Genomic DNA, 20,271 nt, shown 5'->3' on the forward strand with positions numbered 1-20,271 from the left:
TGTAGTGGATACAGAGTTGTGTAAAACTGGATACATACCCCCAAGAGGAGATGAGATGTGTACGGAGTCACACTTTAACATTTACAAAGCATTTTCATCCCCAAAACTCTGTCAGATACCTCTTTATGTGATTTCATCGTTAGAGGGAACTCTTGGGAGAGAAAACTCTCCCGCCGTTCACTGCAGGCTGACAACCTTCTCTGACACCTATAGTCTTAGAGAGTTGCCTGAGTGCACTTAGAGGGGAAGTGACTTGCCCAGGGTCACACAGTCCAGATGGGCTAGAGGCAGGACTTGAACCCAGCTTTTCCTGACCCCCAAGGACAGCTCCTGGACCCCACCTGCCTCCCTTCCATTGGAATCACAGGATGTAGGTCAAAACCTGGGCTCTGCCCCTTACTACTGTGTGACCTTAGGTGACTTCTTTATTCATTGGAGGGGGGCCGGGCCCCAAGGGGAAGAGGTTTCCACTGACTGGGCGGAGTTGTTACCAGTGGGTTGTGTGTGTATGTGTGTGTGTGTGTATGTATGTATGTGTGTGGTGGGGGGAGGGAGGGGTGTTGGCAGGATAAGGGCTTATTTGTTGGAAAAAGAAATAAATAAAATCAGAGCCTTCTTCCAGTTCTAAATCTGTGATCCTATGAGTTTTCTGTCCTTCATCTTCAGATCTTAATATTCTTTGGGATGAGGGAGGGGGTTCAGGCCTGTGATTTTGTTGGCCTGGGAACCTGCAATTGATGGAGGCTGAAGCAGGGCTTCCCCTGCTCTGCAATCCGGAGTCTTTTTTTTTTTTTTTTTGGCAATTGGGGTTAAGTGACTTGCCCAGGGTCACACAGCAAGTGTCAAGTGTTTGGTCTGAGGCCAGATTTGAACTCAGGTCCTTCTGAATTCAGGGCCGGTGCTCTATCCACTGCGCCACCTAGCTGCCCCTGTAATCCAGAGTCTTAGGGAGTGGCTGCCTGGAAGGCTGAGAAAGTAAGCACCTTGCCTAGGGACACACAGGCAGGCTGGATCTGAGGTAAGACTAGAACCCAGGGCCACCTGGCTCCGAGGCCAGCTTTCTCTCTGCTGCACTCAGCTGCCTGTCAGGCAGAGAACACAGCATTTTGTGATGCTCATTTGCAGAGGAAAAACCAGAAGACCCTGAAAGGTGCCCAAGGCCACAGAGCTGGTGAGCCTCAGAGCTGGGGCTCATAGGGTGTTCTTGGGGGAGTGGTGGGGGAGGGAGACAGAGAACAGGAGACAGAGAAAGGGAGGAGAGAGAGGCAGGGAGAAGAGAAGGGGAAGGAAAGGGAGAAAGAGGAGGGAGAGAAAGGGAAGGTAAGAGAGGGAGAGGAGAAACAGACAGAGAAAGGGGGGGAGGGAGAGGCAGACAGAGACAGAAGAGGAAATGAAGAGAGAGAGAGAGAGAGAGGGGGGGGGGGGGGGGAGGAGAGAGGTCTTGTCCTGTGAAGCAGGGAGAGAGGGCTAAGACTGCTGATCCCAAGGCTGCCCAGGGCACAACAGGCAGGGACATGCAACAGAAAACTTGTTTCTATGTTCCTGGAAACGTGTATCTTTGTGATGCCAGAGTATGCCCGCTGCTTTGCCACCCAGGTATTTAGTTTTCGGTAAGTGGAGTCTCACTTGGGCCAGTGACACCTGTGCGCCAGGTGAACAGTGTGTGTTCAGCAATGATGCCTTCATGTCAGGGGCAGTTGGCTGAGGCTTGGGAAGGGATACGGGTGGGGGGGGCACTTTTCTGAGCTCGTCTGGGGCACCCAATTGACTCGTGCATGCTGGGGACGGGTGTAGGTGCTAGGTCACCTGGGTCACGAGGGCTGCCCCCGGGGATGCTGGGAGCTCCGAGGCCCTCTCCCCTTCTCCACTTGCCTTAAGATGGAATAGATAGACTTTGCAGTATGGTGCTTTGGGCGCTCCCATTTTCCGGTCCCCTCCTATCCTCCTAGGCCAGAGGTTCAGGACTCTTAACTGTCCACCCTTTCACTTTTGCTGTGGTTTACACGACCACGTGGCACACATTTTATCTTTTTATTTTATGGGCATAGGGGAGGAGAAATCCACCAGGAGAAGTAGCTGCGGGGCTGCTGAGTCTGCTTATTTGCTGATTTCATTAGAGTGGGAACTCCCAGTGAGGACCCTCCTCTCAGGTACGGTGGACCCTTTAGCCCTCCAGGGGAACCTCCGGACCCTTTCTTCTCAGAATAAAATAGAAATTCTGAGGATTACAAAAGAAGCCAGTTATATTGAAATGCAGAGATCAGCATAGTAACCAAACACAAAGAAGTTCACAGACCTGAGGTTAAGAACTCCTTTCTTAGGTGCCTGGGGCACAAACCAGGGAAGTGACTTGTCCATGGTCACACAGGCAGAGGCTAAGGCCAGCCCTGAAGCCACAGTGCTGGCCCTTTGTTCCTTCCCCTGCTTCTCATATCACAATAGCTTCTGCCTCTCTCTTCTCCAAAGAGGGCCCTGAGGTCATTGCTGGCCTGGATCTCAGAGCGCCAGGCATGTTCTGTTCTGTGAGCCCCTTGCCATCCACTCTTAATCCTGTCCCAGAACCCCAAACAGGGCAACTAAGCTCTGGATGGCTCTTGTGTGGCTGCCCGGGACTGAGGGGTACATTCCCCATCCTGGGATGGAACCAGCTGCATAACGAGGTGGGTGCACTGCCCAGAGTGAGATACGCTACCCTTCTAGGCAAGTGACCTCTCCATGTTACCCAGCATTCCTCGATAATTCTGTCTTTCCCCTTTACTCTCCCTGCCTTCACTCTCTGTGACCCAGTCAGTTCCCCTCCCCCCATCAGCTGGCTTCCCCTTGTTTCCTTGTCCAGAAAGATTCTGTCTGGTTAGTGTTTGTTCTCAGGCACCTTGGGGATGGCATCCCCCTTGTGACATCCCCCTTCATGCTGAGCAGTATCACGGGATTATTCTTACCCCCAAACAGTGGGGATATTTACAGCAACTTGCCTGTCCCTGTTCTGGGTCCTTTCTCCTTGAGACAAGACAAGAAGGGGGGTTGTATTCACACACAGCTATGTAAGAGTGGTGAGGCCCTATCTGGCTGTGGGACCACTCTTTATTTCTCTGCTCTGTCTTCTCTCCTGTTTTGTTCAGTGTTTGAGACTGACCTCTCCCCCACATCTCCTTTGGTGAACTGAGATGTTTCCTGTTGCCGGATAGGATGGACTGAGGATTTCAGAGAGGGACAGGAGAGCCTGGGGTGGGATTGTCCAGGTTGAGCCCAGTCAGCAAGATATTCTTGGAGCCTGGCATCCCATGGGCGTGGGGGTGGGGAAGGAGCTGTGTGGAAGCCAGGCCAGGGCCTGAAGCACTAATCAAAGGGCCTCTTTTGTTCTAAAGACTTCCCAGGTTGGTCATCCCAGAGGTCGGTGACTATTTGTCGTTGGTTTTTCATTTGGTGGGATTCAGGAGAAAGCTCTGGGATCTTTTGGGGATCACCGGAGGCCTAGTGGCATGGTGGGTAGAGTGGTTGACCTGGGAGTGGGGGAGAGCCTTCATTAATTTAGGGTAGGAAGGGACCTCAGAGGCAAACCTCCTCGCTGTACATTAGAATGGAAGCCTCTTGAGCAGAGGGATTAGTTCATTTTTTGTACTTGTGTCTCCAATGCCTAGCATATAGTAGGCACTTAATGAACACTTGTCCATAGGTTAGCCTGACTTGCCTATGGTCACACAGCTGATCAGGGTCTGAGGCAGAATTTTAACCCAGGTCTTCCATAGTCCAAGTCCAGGGTTCTATTCACTAGATTAGTATCACTCCTTACTTAACACACTTCTTAGCTGTGTGACCCTGGGCAAGTCACTTGATCTCGAAGCCTCAGTTACCCTCATTTGTCAAATGGGGATAACAGTAGCCGCTGGTGCACAGGGCTGGGTGAGGCTCAGGTGAGGTGACGGGTGTCGTGGGTTTTGCAGACCCTGAAGCCTTTCTAACTGGGAGCGAGTCTTTCACAGAGGAGCCGGGGCGGCTGTTGCAGCTGGCTCAGACGTGCTTTCTTTGACTCTGCTGTGGTGAAGTTCATTTGAACAGACCATTGTATTGTTTCCTCCTCCCCTCCTCTGGGGCCTCGGGTAAACAGCCCTGTTTCTGCTTTTCCCTCGCCCTTGTTCTACCAGTCTTCTTTCTGTTTCCCCTTTCCTGGAACAGCACGGCCAGTGGAACCACCAGGAGAGGATGCGCTGGCTGGGCGGCCTGGTGTCCGTCGGGGCCGGGGTGACCCAGCCACGCTCTGCTGGCTGTGGGAAGGCAGAGGGGCCTTTCTCTGGGGTGCCACATCCTGTGCCCTTATCTCTCTGGCTTTCTGGTAGCCCAGCCAAGGAGCCCCAGGTGGGATAGCACAGTGGGTGGAGTGCTGTTGCGGCATTCTTCTGGGTTATTTATGATGATCTTACCTTGTTTGCTGCCAGCAAAAGGTGGGGATTTCTAGGCATGTGACAGCACTCCCTGCTTCCCTTGTGGCTCAACACCAGCAGGTGAACCCTCTCCTGGGTGGATTGGAAGTGAATTGACTTGCCCAGGGTTATCTGTGGGATTTGAACCCAGGTTCTCTGACCCTGGGCCTAGTGCTCTTCTCATCCTACCACCCTCCCTCTGAGCAGCGTTCTAACACTTAGTGAAATGAGCTCCTTGGGAGTGGAGTGGTGCTTTCTGCCTCACTGGTGATGGCCACCCCCAGATGTGCTCTCCAGCGTATCCTCCAGATGGTGGTCCTGGAATCTGATGCAGCTGGCCAGCACAGTGGTTGTTGGAGTGTTGGGCCTCGAGTTCCAGTGCCGCCTCAGACACTTGGCTGGGTGACACTGGGCAAGTCAGCAGACCTCTATCTCGGCCCTGCTTCCTTCATGCATAAAAGAGATTAAACTTGGGGCCTCTGAGGTCCCGTCTGGCTCTGAAGCCTATGACCCTTTGTCTGAAGCATTCTTCTGACAGAGAACCTGCCAACCAGTTCCCAAGGCAGCCTTCTACTCCATAGTGAGTCATTAGGAGGTATCACCATGCAGTGGAGAGAGTACCGAGTCTGAGTCAGAGGAGCAGGGTTCAAATCCTGCCGCTGACGTTTGCTGTCTCTGGGACCCTGGGCAGTCACTGCCCTTCCCTAGCCTCAGTTTCTACGTCTGCAACGTGAGAGTTGGATTCGGCAGGCCTCTGAGATCCTTTCCAGCTTTGAATCCATGATGGAGACTTGGGGCCAGCAGGGACCTTAGAAGCCCCCTACAGAACTAGGTTCAGGGACATTGAGTGATGTGTCCAAGGTGGCAGTGAGCTGTTTGTTAGGAACAGAAATCTGTCTTCATCCATCATTCTTGGAGACCAAATAGAAAAAATCGACTTCCTCTTGCAGCGCCGTTGACTTAAGCACCTGAACGCTGCCATCATATCCCCTCCTAAATCTGCTGTAGGCCAGACCCCTTCAGTTCTTTCTAAAGGGCCTTCTATGGCAGATTGGCCTCCCTCGTCTGGGAGCCTCCCCCTGCCAGTGCCCCTCCCCAGCCAGGGGCCATATCTTGACAAGTACTATTGTACCTGTCTGAGAAGGGGAAGGGGCAGCCCACCCCGGTACCACTCCTCCCTCTACCCAGATTGGCACCCCTGGTTCTCCCCCCTTCCTCATCACCCACCACCTGGTTAGAGCAGCAGAGTCTGTTGAAAAACTACATTGTCCTAGGATGCTGTCTGGAGTACTCCAGCATCCAGCAAGCCAGCCCCAGTCTGACCAGGAAGGAGAGGTGGGCTTCTCGGCCTTCTTTGCCCATCTCTTCTCATGGTCCTGCCACTTTGGGGTGGGGTGGGGAGAGAGGAGTCGGATAGAGGGGAAGAGGAGGAGAGGGAGGGAGGAAGGGGGGAAGGGGGGAGGGGGAGAGAGAGAGAGAAGGAGGGAGGGAGGGAGGGAGGGGGAGAGAGACAGAGATGGAGAGATCACAAACCATAGCTTGTGTTAACTGGGAGGGACCTTCAAGACATTCTAGACTTGAGCAGGAAGGAGCCTTCCAGGCCATCTAAGGAAACATCCAAGGCCTCCCAGGGGTTCAGGATCTGCCCAAGGTCACACTGGGAGTAAATGACAAAAGACAGCATTTGTCTATGGCCAGAAATTAGTCCACCGTCCCCCCTACCCCCCACCCTTCACCCTCCTTCCCTGTTTAGTAAATAAATGTTATTGATGTCTCTTGTTTTCACATCACCTGCTTATCCTAAGATCTTCCTCTCCTCTAGCCCAGAGAGCCGTCCTGGTTAGGAATAAGAGAAAGGAAGCTGAGGAGGGGCCCAGATAGCCTTGCTCACATGTTAAAGAGAGGGGTGAGGAAGGCTCTTTGCCTCCCTCTGCTTGCCCTCCCAGGAGCAATGAGTGGGACTGGCTGGGAGGCCAGTTTCTACTAGATACGGGGAGAATGTTCCTAAGGCTTAGGCTCCTTCTGAGGCTCCTGAGACACTGGCCCCAGGGCTGGCAGGGGCCTCAGAGGCCTCTAGTGGGCCGCGTGGCTCCTCTGTCTCCTGTTGCCTAGACCTCTGCTCTTTTCACCAGCTAACCTGGCAGATCCACGCTGTACAGAGACCTTGTCAGCACAGGGCCTAAAAGCAGGGCCTGTTTTCTTCCTCTCGGTGCCGGCAGGGCTGTCTTGGCACACAGGAAGAGCTCTGTCTTTAAAAAAAAAAAAAAAATTCTGTCATAATAGATTAGAGGAGTTCTTATCCTGAGGTCTGTGGATAGATTTCAGGGGGGTCGCTGAATTGTTTTTGATTTTTAATTTTATAACCATTTCAACATAATTGGTTGCCTTTGTAACCCTGTGTATTTTATTTTATGCATTTAAAAACGTCTAGAAGGTGTCCTGTGAAAGAGTGTGGTCTGGGTACCCTTGGGGTTCCCCAAGACCCTTTCAAGGGATCTGTAATGTCAAAACTATTTTTTTTAAAAACTATTTTTAAACTAAATAAAGGGGCAGCTAGGTGGCGCAGTGGATAGAGCATCAGCCCTGAAGTCAGGAGGACCTGAGTTCAAATCCGGCCTCAGACCAAACACTTGACACGTACTAGCTGTGTGACCTTGGGCAGGTCACTTAACCCCGATTGCCTCACCAAAAAAAAAAAAATAATAATAATAATAAAACATTTAAATTTCCAATAGGGAAAATATCACTACGTATAACCCTCGTAAACAAAAGCTCTTAGGGTGAGGTGGGGGGCTCCTCCATAATGTTCAAGGGTGTATGTAAAGGGATCCTGAAATCAAAATATTTGAGAACCTCTGGCCTAGAGAATAGTTAGCCAAGGCAGAGTCTGAAATGGCTTACCAGGTCTAGACTGGAGGTGACCATTTTAGAGAACGGTGGGGCCCAGGTGGTTTGGCCACCAGTTGGGACAAAGCTTCTTTCTTGGAAAACCAGAGAAAGGAAGAGAATTTAGGTTTCTCTGCCTTAGCCTTAATGCCGGCACGATGTCTTCAGCTCTGGGAATTCAATCTGTTTCAAATCCTTCCTGGCTCTTCCCTCAAACAACATGCCCTATTTTCTTTCTTCTCTGACTGATGGCTGGGCTGGTTCTCCTGTATCTAGTTAATTGCTTATCTTCGTTAATTAGCATCTCTTACACACATTCGATGTAATCTGTGGGCCCAGATATTGTGGCTGGACCTGTGGTAGGCCGGTATCTTGCTTGTGCCTGCTGTCTGTGAGGCCCACCCCGGCACCCCACCAATATAGTTTAGTTAACCAGAGGTTGGCAGAGCGCAGACTCCCCTCCTGCTTCTGTGCTGGCAGCTTCTGCTCAGGCATCTCTCAGCAGGGGTCTTTTGAAGCGCTAGTTTTCAAATGCCTGGTCCCCACCTGGATGCAGTGGAAGGAGGCAGCTTAAGAGACCTCTTCCTGCCCTTCCCTCACCATCAAATCAGATGGGAAGCACGAAACTGCCCTCCTGGCGGAGAAGACGACTCGAGGTGCTGAATTCGACATCCGTGGCCAATGCAGGGAATCTCTTTTGTCTGCCTGCCTCGGTGTTCCAAAGGCTTTCTTCTCTTTTCTCTCCTCCTATCCTCCTCCTGATTGGAGAGTGGGCTTTCAGGGGCATAGGGGCAAGTTAGAAGAGCAAAAAGGGAAAAGAGAGTCATTGGAGCATCTTTAAAAAAACCCATTTAGAGAGAAGAGAAGAAAGACCAAGAGACGCCCAGACAAGCAGGAGAGCTCTGAACGCTGCAGGTTGACCATGTAGACTTAGAAAGAAAAGCAGCCGTGCACAATAAGATCTGCAGCTTTGTGGACAGTCATTAGGCCTGTGGAAAGCCCTGCTCCGTTTGCTGTTTAAGTTTTTAGGATGAAAAGAGAGTCAGTTCACCAGGTTAATCAGAGGGCCTGGCCTGGTTTGACCTGATCAGTCAGCATTCTGGTTAAGGAGTTCAGCTAATTGCTCTGTTCACCTTAGGCCTCTCCCCTTCTCTCCTGCCTCCTTCTATTTCTGGGCCTTGGTGCCCGTGATCTTGGGAGGTGGCAGTCCCTGGCTGGGATTGCATCACTGGTGTGGCCAGCACCTCCAGCTCCATTGTACCATGAACTGTGACCAGGTGTGTCCACACAGGGACCGGTCAGGCAACTGAGCAAAGAATATAAATGAAGGCCACAAGGCAGGAACTTCCTTCCCCTCTATAAAAGGGGGGGTGGGCGTTTGCAAATGGAAATTCTGCTACAAAGCACAAGATGCTCATTTTAGTTGTGTCACAGTTATGATGTGCAAGGAGAGAAGAGAGGCGTGGCAGAGCTGAAAAAATCACCAGGAGGTTGGCAGCCAAGTGTGCCCCCAGGTCAGAGTCAGCCAGACGTGGGCTGGGGAGGGTAGACTGGCCCTTTGATAAACTACTCTCTCTTTTAAGAATGTGGGCTGCAGGGAGAAACCCCCCCTCCCCCCACCCCTGCTTCTCCACCCTCCCTTCCCCTTCCACCCCCTCCCTCCCCTACCTTTTCACCTCTGAGGCAGCTGGGCCTTTGCTTTCTGCATTTATTGAGTTGGGTTGGAGCAGTAATGGCCAGAATTCCCCAAAGTCGATCCAAAGCCTGACCTTGTGGCACTGATCTGGGCATTATTTTGGGGTGGGTCATTGACCTTGGTATGTGCCCCATCCTACAGTGAGGCAGTGAGATAAGGGCCTTTCGACTTAGGTATTTGTCCAGGGTTGGTCTCATCTCTTTGACCTCAGGTTGGTCTGAAGTAATCCGGGTTGGTCTGGACTAACCCAGGCTGGGCTGAACTGAGCTGACCTGCTTTCTCCCATTGGTGTTGTGACCTGGGGAGGTGGGGGGCGGGGATGTCCTGTCTAGTGCTGGGGTCCGAGGACTCTGGCAAAGCTGGGATTGGGAAACCTGTTAGGTTGGGTACTGTTACATGTTCAAGGTAGTTCCACGGGTTCTGGGCCAAACTTGCTGCCCTGGGCCTATCATAAAGTGAATTTCACCTTTGAGAGGGCAAGGTGTCAACAGTGACACCTGAAGAGTGTTGGGATTAGGGGGTGGCCTGGGGCCGGTCCAGATGCACCCAGGTGCCCTGAAGCACTGAATGAAGGCTCGGGAGGCCAGCTAGAACTGCAGTGGCCTCAGGTAGGCAGCGAGAGTATGAGAAGAAGTGAAGAAAGCGTTTGTTGGGCCCTTCTCGTGTGCAAAGCCTGAGCTAAGTGTGGGGGCTATGAGAAGAACAGGAAGACAGTCTCTGCTTTTAGGAAAGCTCCCATTCCAACATCCATGGAAGTGTCAGATGGAAAAGTCCTGTGGTCGAAGTGGGGGGGGGGGGGGGGGGGCAGTGCCTCTTCTTGGATGTCAGGTCCACGGATAAGTCATAGCAGTTCCTGATCTTGAACCATTTGACAGCACCGGGGACCTCGGGGGCACAAAGCTTCCTTTCTGGGTCTTCGTTCCTGGGGTTCCAACATCTGCCGGAGCAGGTGCCAGGCTGCATGTCAGGGTCATGGCTCTTCCCCCAGGTCTCGGGTTCAGGGTCCTGGACCCTCCCCGTAAGGGTGGGAGGGGAGAGAGATGGCAGTCAACGTGCTGCTCCTGGGTCCGCCTCAGGGTGCCTGGTGGTTTCAGCAAGGCTGGCCCAGCCTGTCTGCCCTGTGGGTGGCCCCTCCTCCACGGGATTTGCAGGGAGGAATGAGTGCCGCACTGAGCACTTCGTCGTCATCGTGGCATTTGGGGGGTTTTCTCTTTTCAATCTTACAGAGAACATCACCAACAGCTCCGGCCAGGCACCAGATGCAGAGCAGGAGGAGGTGAGCTGGATGAATGGCTGGCTCAGCTGTAAGGCCCAGGACGAAATGCTGAACTTGGCTTTTACCGTGGGCTCCTTCCTGCTTAGCGCCATCACTCTGCCCCTGGGCATCGTCATGGACAAATACGGCCCTCGCAAGTTGCGTTTGCTTGGCAGGTTCGTACCAAGGACCTTGAAATGGAGGCCATCCGGCAATCCCGAGCCAGTTATCTGGCTGTGGGGCCGACCCTCCTTGCCCTGGACGTCCAGCTTTGTGAGACTTGCTGGGAAAACCCAGGGTGAGCCCTGGGAGGCCCTGGGTAGATCCCATTACTTAGAGGAAGTGACCCCTGCGTGGGGAGAAGCTGTGCCCTGCCCCGTGGGCTCTCTCAGTCACTTGATCACCAGGTACTGGGTTGAGCCCTTGTGGAGCTTCTCTCGATTGATCACTGAAATGTGAATAATGCTATTAGCATGGTGTTAAAATGTAACTCATTAGTTTAAAAAACCCTAAAACCCTCTTTTTTGTGCTCTGTATATCAAGAGTTTCATGTTTGCTGATGGTTAAGTTTATGATTAAAAAAAGGAAAATTAAAAAATTTTAATGCTTGAAGGTTTGCATACACTTTTTACGTGTATTAGGTGATTGATGATTACAATAACTCAGATTTATACAGGGTGTCCCCAAAGTCAAAAGCTTAAAAGTGCACCAAGATTTTTGAGACATGCTGTGTCTAGGAGGCTTTAGAGTTCATAAAGTTCCTCCCTCGCAACAATCCTGTGAGGTGTGAGAAACTACATTTTACAGATGAGAAAACAGAGGGCCAGACAGAGCAGTGGACTTGCCCAGCGTCACCCCCCTGGTAGAAGTCAGAAGCAGACTTCAGGCTGCCTTCTCCTCCAGGTTGGCCATGGGCAGCCTTTCTGTTCTGCCATCACATCGCCTCGAGATTAGAGGGAGTGATGTGGTTTCAGTTTTCCAAGCCGTTGAGGGGCCTCTGTCTCTGGTGCCTCTGATTCTGGTATAACATTTAGTGGCTGATGGTAGGAAGCCCAAGTTATGATGTCCCATTGCCTCCATTCAGTGCCCCCTCGCCCTCGGCCTGGAAGGGTCTCGGGGACAACAGCTGATGGTTCTTCCCCTTTGCTTTCAGTGCCTGTTTTTCTGTTTCTTGCTTGTTGATCGCCTATGGAGCCAGTAACCCAAACTGTGAGTATTCAGGGCAAGAGGGAGAACTTGGGTGTGTTCCCTGGTGCAAAGAGGGGTGCTGAGGCCCAGAAGGAGCTTGGGGATCAAAGGGCAGAGATAGTAGGAATTTCCCCCATTGATTGATTCTGTTACATCACCAGCTGGACAGGAGAACAGGCCACCAATCCAGGAAAACCCCAGGGAAGGTAGCAGGATGTGTGGAACTTAGCCTTAGTGGATTGCTGAAGCAGCCTGGCCCTGGCCAGCCCCGGTATGCTGAGTGCAAAATGGTACTCGCCCACCTGCAGCAGGAAGATTTGTTGTAGCTCTCCAGGTCCGTCATCCAGCAGGAAACCAGAGGCACCCTGAGGTCACGGATCTTCCCTCCTCTCCAGCTCCTCCTTGGGGGAGCTGATGCCTTTTAAAATCCTAAGCATCTCCCTTGTGCCAAGCACTGTGCTGAGGAAACAAGGACATAATGAAACAACCTCTGCCATCAAGGAGCATATGTTCTACATGGGGAGAGATTCAATCAACAGGCATTTATTAAGTATGTGGCACTGTCCTAAGTGTCAGGATGTAAAGCCAGTGCCTGCCCTCAAGGTGCTTCCATTCTAACCAGGGGAGACCACATACCACCTGTATGTATATAGATACTTCTCTACTGCAGAGAGCCCAGCTCTGATGGGCTGGCTATGTTGTTCGAATGCCAAACGTACGCTTGCCTAAGAGACTGTTTTATGCAGAACTCACACAAGGCAAGCGTTCACATGGTAGTCAGAAGAAGTGATACAAGGACACTCTCAAGGTCTCTCTTAAGAACTTTGGGATGGATTATGTGACATGGGAGACACTGGCATGGGACCACTCAGCATGGTGTGCCCTCGTCAGAGAAGGTGCTGTGTTCTGTGAGCAAAGCAGAATTGAAATCACTTGAAAGAAACATGAGATGTGGGGCAGTTAGGTGGCACGGTGGATAGAGCTCCGGCCTTGGAGTCAGGAGGTCCTGAGTTCAAATCCAGCCTCAGACACTTGACACTTATTGGCTGTGTGACCCTGGGCAAGTCACTTAACCCTGATTGCTTGGTAAAAAGCAAAAAAAAAAAAAAGCCAGAAAAACAGGAGATGCACAAATTTAGAGAATCTACCCCAAGTGTTCACATGGACTGTGTGTGCCTGACCTATGGTAGAGCCTTCCAAGCTCTTAGTAGTCTCATCAACCACAGTCGAACGCCCTGTAACTTGACTTTAACATGGTGATGTCATTTTGGTCCTCTTCCTGAGTGAAGCACAACCACCAAGCAGTATAAATGCCTACAAACTTGATACAGGGTAGCGTGAGGGCTGGGAGAGCCCTTGTGTTCTTACCACATGAGGCTTGAAGGATACAAGGGATACTAAAGGTCCAAAGGAGGCAGGGCAGATTCTGAACTTCTTTAGATCTTGGCTTAAAGCTTGGGGGCACGTATGTTTCTGTTAAGTGGACGCAGTTTTCACTTCTGAGACGTTGCTAAGGGGAGAAAGAGACAGGAGGCCGTGTTCTGGGGAGAGGTACTCTGTGTTCCCCTTTCCCAGCTTTCTCTCAATGAGACTGACTGCTTGGGTGTCCAAGAAGGAATGGAGAAAGGAGGGCAGTCTGGGCTTCCTCCCCTTTCATAAATGTTCTCACTTTCCCCAACAGCCCTCTCTGTGCTCATCTTCATCTCCCTGGCTCTGAACGGCTTCGGTGGGATGTGCATGACCTTCACGTCACTGACGGTAAGATTGCTTTTGTCTGTGTATCGCCTTCATTTCTGCCATATTCCTACTGGGTCTTCTCTACGATGAGCCTTCCCTTCTAACAGAAAAATGAAGAGCAAGAGAGGGAGAAACATTTCAGCAGGACATTGGCTGGGTCTGCCACTGTCCTGCAGCCCACCCACGTCTGCCAAGAAAGTAGGGAGCTGGGTCATTATGGTTGCCCAGCTTGCATTTGTGTTTACATTGTTGCCATCATCGTGTGCATTGTTTCCTGGTTCTTCTTGCTTCACTCTGCATCAGCTCCCAGAAGTCTTCCAAAGCTTCTCTACGCTCATCCTCGTCACAGTTTGCCTTTATAGCTTAGTAATATCCCATCATGTTTCTCTACAACAATTTGCTTAACCATTCATCCATCGATAGGCACCTGCTTTGTTTCCAGTTGTTGGGTACGCCCTTGGTGTCCGTGTCTCTGTGCTTTTTGAAAATGTTTTCCCCTGCTCAGCGCTCTCGATGACCTTGCTGACAGGATCTCATGAGGTTGTGTCACAGTTAGACCCTGGACTGTCTCTGGACGAACAATTGGAAAGATCTGTGTTTGAGGCCTACCTTAGACACTTACTAACTGTGGGGCCCTTGGCAAATCACTCCACTTCTGGGGGCCTCAGTTTCCTCATCTGTAAAATGGGGGTTGGATTTCCAGCCCTACATCTGTCTATAACTTGTAAAGCAAACCAGCAGGAAGTGGCATGGGGGCATCTCTCCTGCTCAGTCCCAGTGGCAAATCCAGGGGAGGAGTTTGTATCTGATGAGAGGATGGTGTCTGTGGTCCTCTGAATGAAGGGAGGTAGAGTGCAAAGAATGCTGGGTTTGGAGCCAAAGGACCTGGATTCGAATCCTGGTTCTGCCACTTGCTGACTGTGTGACGGTGGACAAGTCACTCCCCTTCTCTGGGCTTCATTTTCCTCTTTGGTAACATGAGGGGGTTGGGTTAGGTGCCCTCTGAAGTCTCTGCCAGCTTGAAGCCAAGTTCCTTCCACTCAGACCCAGGGGGTTGGCTTGTCCTTGGCTCAGGGGTTGTTAGAGATGGTCTTCAGCCTTTTAGGCGCATAGCATCAGGATAGAAAATCTTCTGATCTGTCTCTGACAACTATCACCATGATATTCAGGAGACCTGACTAGCAGCAGAGCCTAAAAAAAGACCTTGGCTGGAACCTCCCCACACCCTACCCTTGCCTTGCCCCTTGTTATGAAACTGAGAGGGAAAACTTAGGTAAGAGAGGACCTGTTCTGTTTTCAAGTTGGCACCACCTACCCTGGGGCAGCGGGCGGAGAGCAGCTTTCCGGATGCTGAGCCTGTCTTTCATCCTTCACAGGAACACCAGGTTGTGGTGAAAGTGGGCTTCTATACCTGGAAGAGGCAGGTTTGAAAAATGAAGCCCAAGAGAAAATATATGAAGAAAGAGGAAAAGGGAAGCAGGTCCATACAATAGGGCGGGCAGAGAAGACTTTTCTCGTTCTACAGTTTAGGCAACTCTATGATCCAGAAAGTGATGAGAATAATGAGATTATTTAGACAGAGAACCTTCAGTTCTCTTTGTTTTTAAAGTATCTATCAACACCTTGAATTTTTATATCACCTTTCCTTCTGAACATACCCTTCTCTTCTCCCTTACTTACAAAGAACAAAAGAACAAAAGAAAAAAAGGGGGAGGGGACAGTTGAGCAAAACAAATACATCAGCTAAGTATGTGTATGCACTGTTTCACATCCATAGGCCCCCACCTCTGCAAAGAAGGGGAAGGAGGTGCATTTTGTCCTTACAGAGTTCTTTTGGGATAGGGCTTTATTCTTCTGGAAAGGGTAAGTCCTGGGGCAGTCGGACAGCTGTACTCCTGCCTGTGCAGGGGGTCAAAAGCCAGCGGGAGCCTAGGAAACAGTTGAGGGAACGGGGCCAGGAGGAAGGAGGAAATGAGTTGGCTTAAACCAGGGGTGGGGAACCTGTGGCCTTGAGGCCCACGTGTAGAACACATCCCCTTAGTAAAAGGACTTGTTCTGTAAAACTAGGACTCAGTCAAAGGAGCGCACTTGAGGCCCTAGAGGGCCATGTGTCGCCTCAAGACCGCAGGTTCCCCACCCCTGCCCCTTAAACCTATTCAAATGGGAGCACCTTTTGGTCCTCACCACCCTGGCTTAGTTCACCTGCTTTGGTAAAAGGGCAAGAACCCTGTCTGTGAGCCAGCTCAAAGCTGTGTGCGCGCACATGCGCGCGCGCACACACACACACACACACACACACACGTGTTCATCCACCTCCTAGCACCTCCAGGCGATAACAGAGCCTAGGGTAAAAGTGAGCCCTGTCACTTGGACCTGCCCGTGCCTCATCCCTCCTTGGGCCTCCCCACCTGCCCCCTTCATCTTCCCAGGCTTCCCACAGGCTTCTGGGCCCCCACTGATGGGGAACCATTGCTTAACTGCCCCAGGTCATGGCCCCCCTCGGAGAATAAAGGGAACCCGTTGGGCCCTTTAAAGACTAGAGGCATGTGTGTGCTCTCATTAAATACTTAGAGGGGTATTAGCATCTCATTAACAGTTCCCTTGTAGGCTTGAAGCCAGAATCTGGGGCCAAAACTAGGAGAATCCCCATCTTTGACTGCATGTCAGTAGAATTAGGAGCTCTAAGCTTCCCCTGGCTGTGCAGCTCCAGGTACTCCCATACCTCCCCCTCCCCCCACCAGCTTCCTAACTACTCCTTCTGTTTACTTCTTCCGATTTCCTTCCCTACTCTGTGTGTGTGTGTGTGTGTGTGTGTGTGTGTGTGTGTGTGTGTGTTTGTGTGTGGCTATTGGGGTTAAGTGACTTGTCCAGAGTCACACAGCTAGTTAGGGTTATGTGTCTGAGACTGGATTTGAGTGCAGTTCCTCCTGACTCCAGAGCCTGTGCTCTATCCACTGTGCCACCTAGCTGCCCCAGGATTCCTTCCTAAACCTACAGAAAGGGGCTTGCTGGGCCCTGGTCTTAGGCTCAGGCTTGGCTGGAGCTGGGCCTAGCAGTCAGAGTGCTGGATTCTAGAGCCTGAAGGGACCTCAGGAGGTGATGGGATCCAGCCCCCTGCCTCATGATAAGTGAAGCCTTCCTGATTCCCATTCTTTTGTGATATGAGTTGGGATGTGTCATTATTGCCTTTCTGCTGTAAAGAGAAGAAGTGGGCTCTGCCTCTGAGGGGCTCACATCTGAAAATGTTTAGCACTAAAGCAGAAGGAGGCTTTCTCAGAAACATGAAGACATCTTGGTCACCAGTCGCAGTTTCTCTTAGCACCAAGGAAGTAGAGGAGTGGCACAATGGGGCAAGCCTGGGGCCACAGGACGTGGGTTTACATCTTGCTTCTGTGAGAGCTTGGACGAGTGAGTTAACTTCACTGGGACTCAGTTTCCTCTTCTGTAAATGTAGGGGGTTGAAAGAGGTGACCTCTGAGGGCTCTTCCAGCTCCAGAGCTGGGAATCATCTTAAGATGGCTAGAGGGTCTGTGGGAATGAAAGGATTATCAAGGGAGGATCACGGAAGCTTGGGTCCTCACGGCACCCTAATGTCTGGTCTGCCCTTTCTCTCAGAGGTAAAAGTCAAGAGTAATACTGACTCCTCAGTTGTGCTCGCAGGGAAGCAGTGGGTGAGGAAAGAGGGCTGGGACAGTGGCAGTGATAATACTATCCCCATGCCTGTGTGTAGCAAGTCTAAGCTACTGTTCCCTCTGGGTGGCCCAGAGGAAGTGATACTAATGAGCCCCCATCGGGAGATTCCATTTCTAGGAGTCTTTCCCCTTCTGTGTTTGGAAAGACACATGGGGCGAGGGAGAATAGGGGGTGTAGTGACATGGGTAAGCCAGTGGTTACTTTTTCTGACCCAGCTCTGGCAAGTCAATGGCTCCCTCTAGCTTTTCTGGGAATTTATGCCCATAGTGTTGACAAGCCTGCTAATGACCAGAGGCAAAGTTTGTAGTGGAGATGTTCCTTGCAGATCAGACTTTGTGCCTTTCTGAGTTGGTCCTGAAAGGGGAATTGAGGTCAGGGCCCTACGGATGAGGTCAGGGGTGTTGGGCAATGTTCTTGAGCTGCCTGAGACTTCTGCTGAGCCAGGAAAAACTGCTTTGTCAACTTGTGCTGGGGCCGAAAAAAGCAGAAATGCAGGAATCGGCTACTGCAGACCCTGGAGTAGGAGGAGAGTGACATTCTGTGGGCTTCTCACCCGCCCAGGATGTCTGCACTGTCTCCAGGATGATTCCTGCCCTCCTCCAACCCTCCCCCTGAGCCAGGATGGGCAGCGCTGTGGTGCCGGGGCCAGTGCATGGGAACACCTCTGGGTGACGGAGGATTTCCAGTCCCTGGCAGGTTTGGCCTTCCGTGGCCTATTGTGTGAATAGAGGTGAGTTGAGGACGTTTTAGAATGACACAGGCAGTCGCTCCATTGTCCCGGAAGGCCTCTGGTCTTCAGCATCATTTCTCTCCGGCATTCCCAGGAGCTCTGGCCGCATGTCTAGACCTTGCAGCCAGTGTATTGAGCTCAGTCCTCCAGGTGCATCAGAGGCTATCCAGACCTCTGGGAACGTAGGATCCTAGGTCCTCAGGCCATCTGGTCTGACCCCTTCATTTTACAGAGGAGGAAACTGAGGCCCAGGGGGGTAAAATTATTCGCCTGAGGTCACACAAGGCAGTAAGCACGAGATGTAGGATTTGAACCAGGCCCTCTGACTGCAGAGCCTGTGCTCTGCCCCTTTGGCCTCCAGCAAGGGGCCATGGCCAGGCTCTGTTTGAGCCCCATCAGGAGCCCCTCCCAGGGCACCTTACTGCCGTAGTCTCCTTTTTTTTTTTTTTTTTTTCCTTGCGAGGCAATGGGGTTAAGTAACTTGCCCAGAGTCACATAGCTAGTAAGTGTCAAGTGTCTGAAGCCGGATTTGAACTCAGGTCTTCCTGAATCCAGGGTCGGTGCTCTATCCACTGCATCATCTAGCTGCCCCTGATAGCCTGTTTTAAGTCACTGAGCTGCCCCATATCCTCTTCCTCTCCACCTGGGAAGTGAACTTTGGTCTGTTTGCTTAATTCCTTCCATTTATACAATTTAGCCTTCACCGAGTTCATCGATTAGAGTCAGTGCAGCTAGCCCCGTGCAGTCTGGAGCCTTTGTTGCTTAGAGATGGAAGCTGATGAAGTCAACATTTAAAAAATCTCTTTTCTACCTCATTACTCTGGCCTTTGTCAGTGTGGGTGGAACAGGGAGTTCTGAGATGCAAACCTTCCGGGGAGGGGGAAAGGTCTGAAGAGCTGCCCAGTTTCTTAATGAAAGAAGCCTGACTTCGAACTCGGGGCAGGATGGCAGAAGATGAGCAGAGTGGGCCATAGGCTGAAGATCCTGCAGGCATGTCCGATAGAAGGCCGGGCCCTCAAAGCCGGGCTTCTGAACCCGGGGGCCAAGAGCTTGGTGGAGTGTTTTAAGTGTATTTCAGTCCCGTTGACTTCCTTTGGAATCTACCAGGCTCACTCTCTGCATTTCAGCCCAAGATTCTGAGAAGGGGTCTGCGGGTTCCCCTAGACTGTGCCACCTGACCTGAGAGGATTCTGAGCCCAAGGGGCATCCCAGAGGGTGATCTCCTGTTCTGGGCTGCTGGGCCCCTTTCTTTGACCAGAGCAGCCTCAGGGGCCTTTCTGTCCAGCCTGCGGGGAAAGGCCCAAATTAGTGGAGAGGAGCAAAATGTTGGTAGTTCAGGCATCCTGAGACTCTGAAGTGGAGTATCAAGCCCAGGGAAAGCAAGGAGGAGAGGGCAGGTCGTGAACTGTTATTCCATCTTGAGTCCATTCCAGCTGAGTGGTGTCATCAGTCATTTCAGTCCTGTCCAGATCTTTGTGACCCCATCTTTTCCTGGTGGAAATACTGGAGTGGTTTGCCATTTCCTTCTCCAGCTCATTTTACAGATGAGGAAACTGAGGCACATAGGGTTAAGTGACTTACCTAGGGTCACCCTGCTAGTAAGTGTCTGAGGCCGCATTTGAACTCGGGTCCTCCCGGCTCCAGGCCCAGTGCTCTATCCGCTGCCCCACCGAGCTGCCCCAATGGCAGCCGAGTAGGAATCTAGCGTGTGGATGTCTGAGCGGTGAGGGGCAGAGCCCAGGTCTCAGCCCACATGCTCTCTCCTGGTCCATGCTGCTTCCCCAGAGCCCTGCTTGGACCCTCGGGCCTCGGTTCCGCCTCTCTGGTACCAAAAGAAGCGTGAAGTCGGCCTCCTGAGGTTGTCCTTGGTGGCCTCTGCCAAAGCACCTAGTGCCAAAGCACTAATCATGGGGTGATTAGTATCGGAACTGGGCACTCGGGGCTGTGGCTGCCGCAGGCCTGGGGTCTTCTCTCCCTCAAGCCCTTTCCAGCCCTCCCCATCAGCCTCTGAATATCAGGCAGGCCAAAGGAAGACCACAGGGTCTTTGTGAGATGTGGCTCTTGGCACAGAGGTTCCCAGCTGTGGGGGTTGTGAGATAGTATGGCTTGGTTGGGCTTGCTTCTCTGCACTGGCACCTGGAACCCTGCCTGTGCAGGGCACACACACAAAGCTTGGGTGTGCTAGTCAGCCCAGGTGACACAGCCTCACTCCCTCACTTCCTGGGCTTGGCTCCCCTTTCTGTGTCGAAGGAGCCCCAGGCCCCTGGATCTCCCTCAGAGCTTTAGAGCCAGGACTTTGGGGTGTCCAGGCGGGGCCACAGGAGCCAGAGCTGGGCTTGGAATTTTTTTGCTTGAGTCTCTCCTGGTGTGCAGGGGGACCTGGGCTAGTACTCTCAATTCAATTCAGTTCAGTCCAGTTGGATTTAGCAAGCCTCTGTCCCATACATAAAATGCAGCAGGTGGAGCCTCCAAAGTCACAAGTGACATTGCTATCTCTGCTGCTACTACCACCGTCATTACTGCTGCTACTACCACCGTCATTACTGCTACTACTACCACCATCATTGCTGCTACTGCTACCACCGTCATTGCTGCTACTGCTACCACCGTCATTGCTGCTGCTACCACCACCGTCATTACTGCTACTACCACCACCGTCATTACTGCT

At 51.8% G+C, this 20,271-nt stretch overlaps 1 protein-coding gene across 4 annotated transcripts in view; it reads left to right on the plus strand.

Annotated features, from left to right (window-relative positions):
- SLC43A2 (solute carrier family 43 member 2) overlaps positions 1-20,271 on the plus strand; it is a 55,344-nt gene that overhangs the window by 6,360 nt on the left and 28,713 nt on the right. For all 4 annotated transcript variants that reach the window (XM_027862471.1, XM_027862474.1, XM_027862472.1 and 1 more), the window contains exons 3-5: positions 10,227-10,431; positions 11,409-11,464; positions 13,125-13,201. In XM_027862471.1, the coding sequence (XP_027718272.1) occupies positions 10,227-10,431; positions 11,409-11,464; positions 13,125-13,201 (338 nt within the window). The remainder of the gene's footprint in view (positions 1-10,226; positions 10,432-11,408; positions 11,465-13,124; positions 13,202-20,271) is intronic.

The sequence above is a fragment of the Vombatus ursinus genome, unplaced genomic scaffold, assembly GCF_900497805.2.
Source record: "Vombatus ursinus unplaced genomic scaffold, bare-nosed wombat genome assembly UNPS02014768.1, whole genome shotgun sequence".
Lineage (NCBI taxonomy): Eukaryota > Metazoa > Chordata > Mammalia > Diprotodontia > Vombatidae > Vombatus > Vombatus ursinus.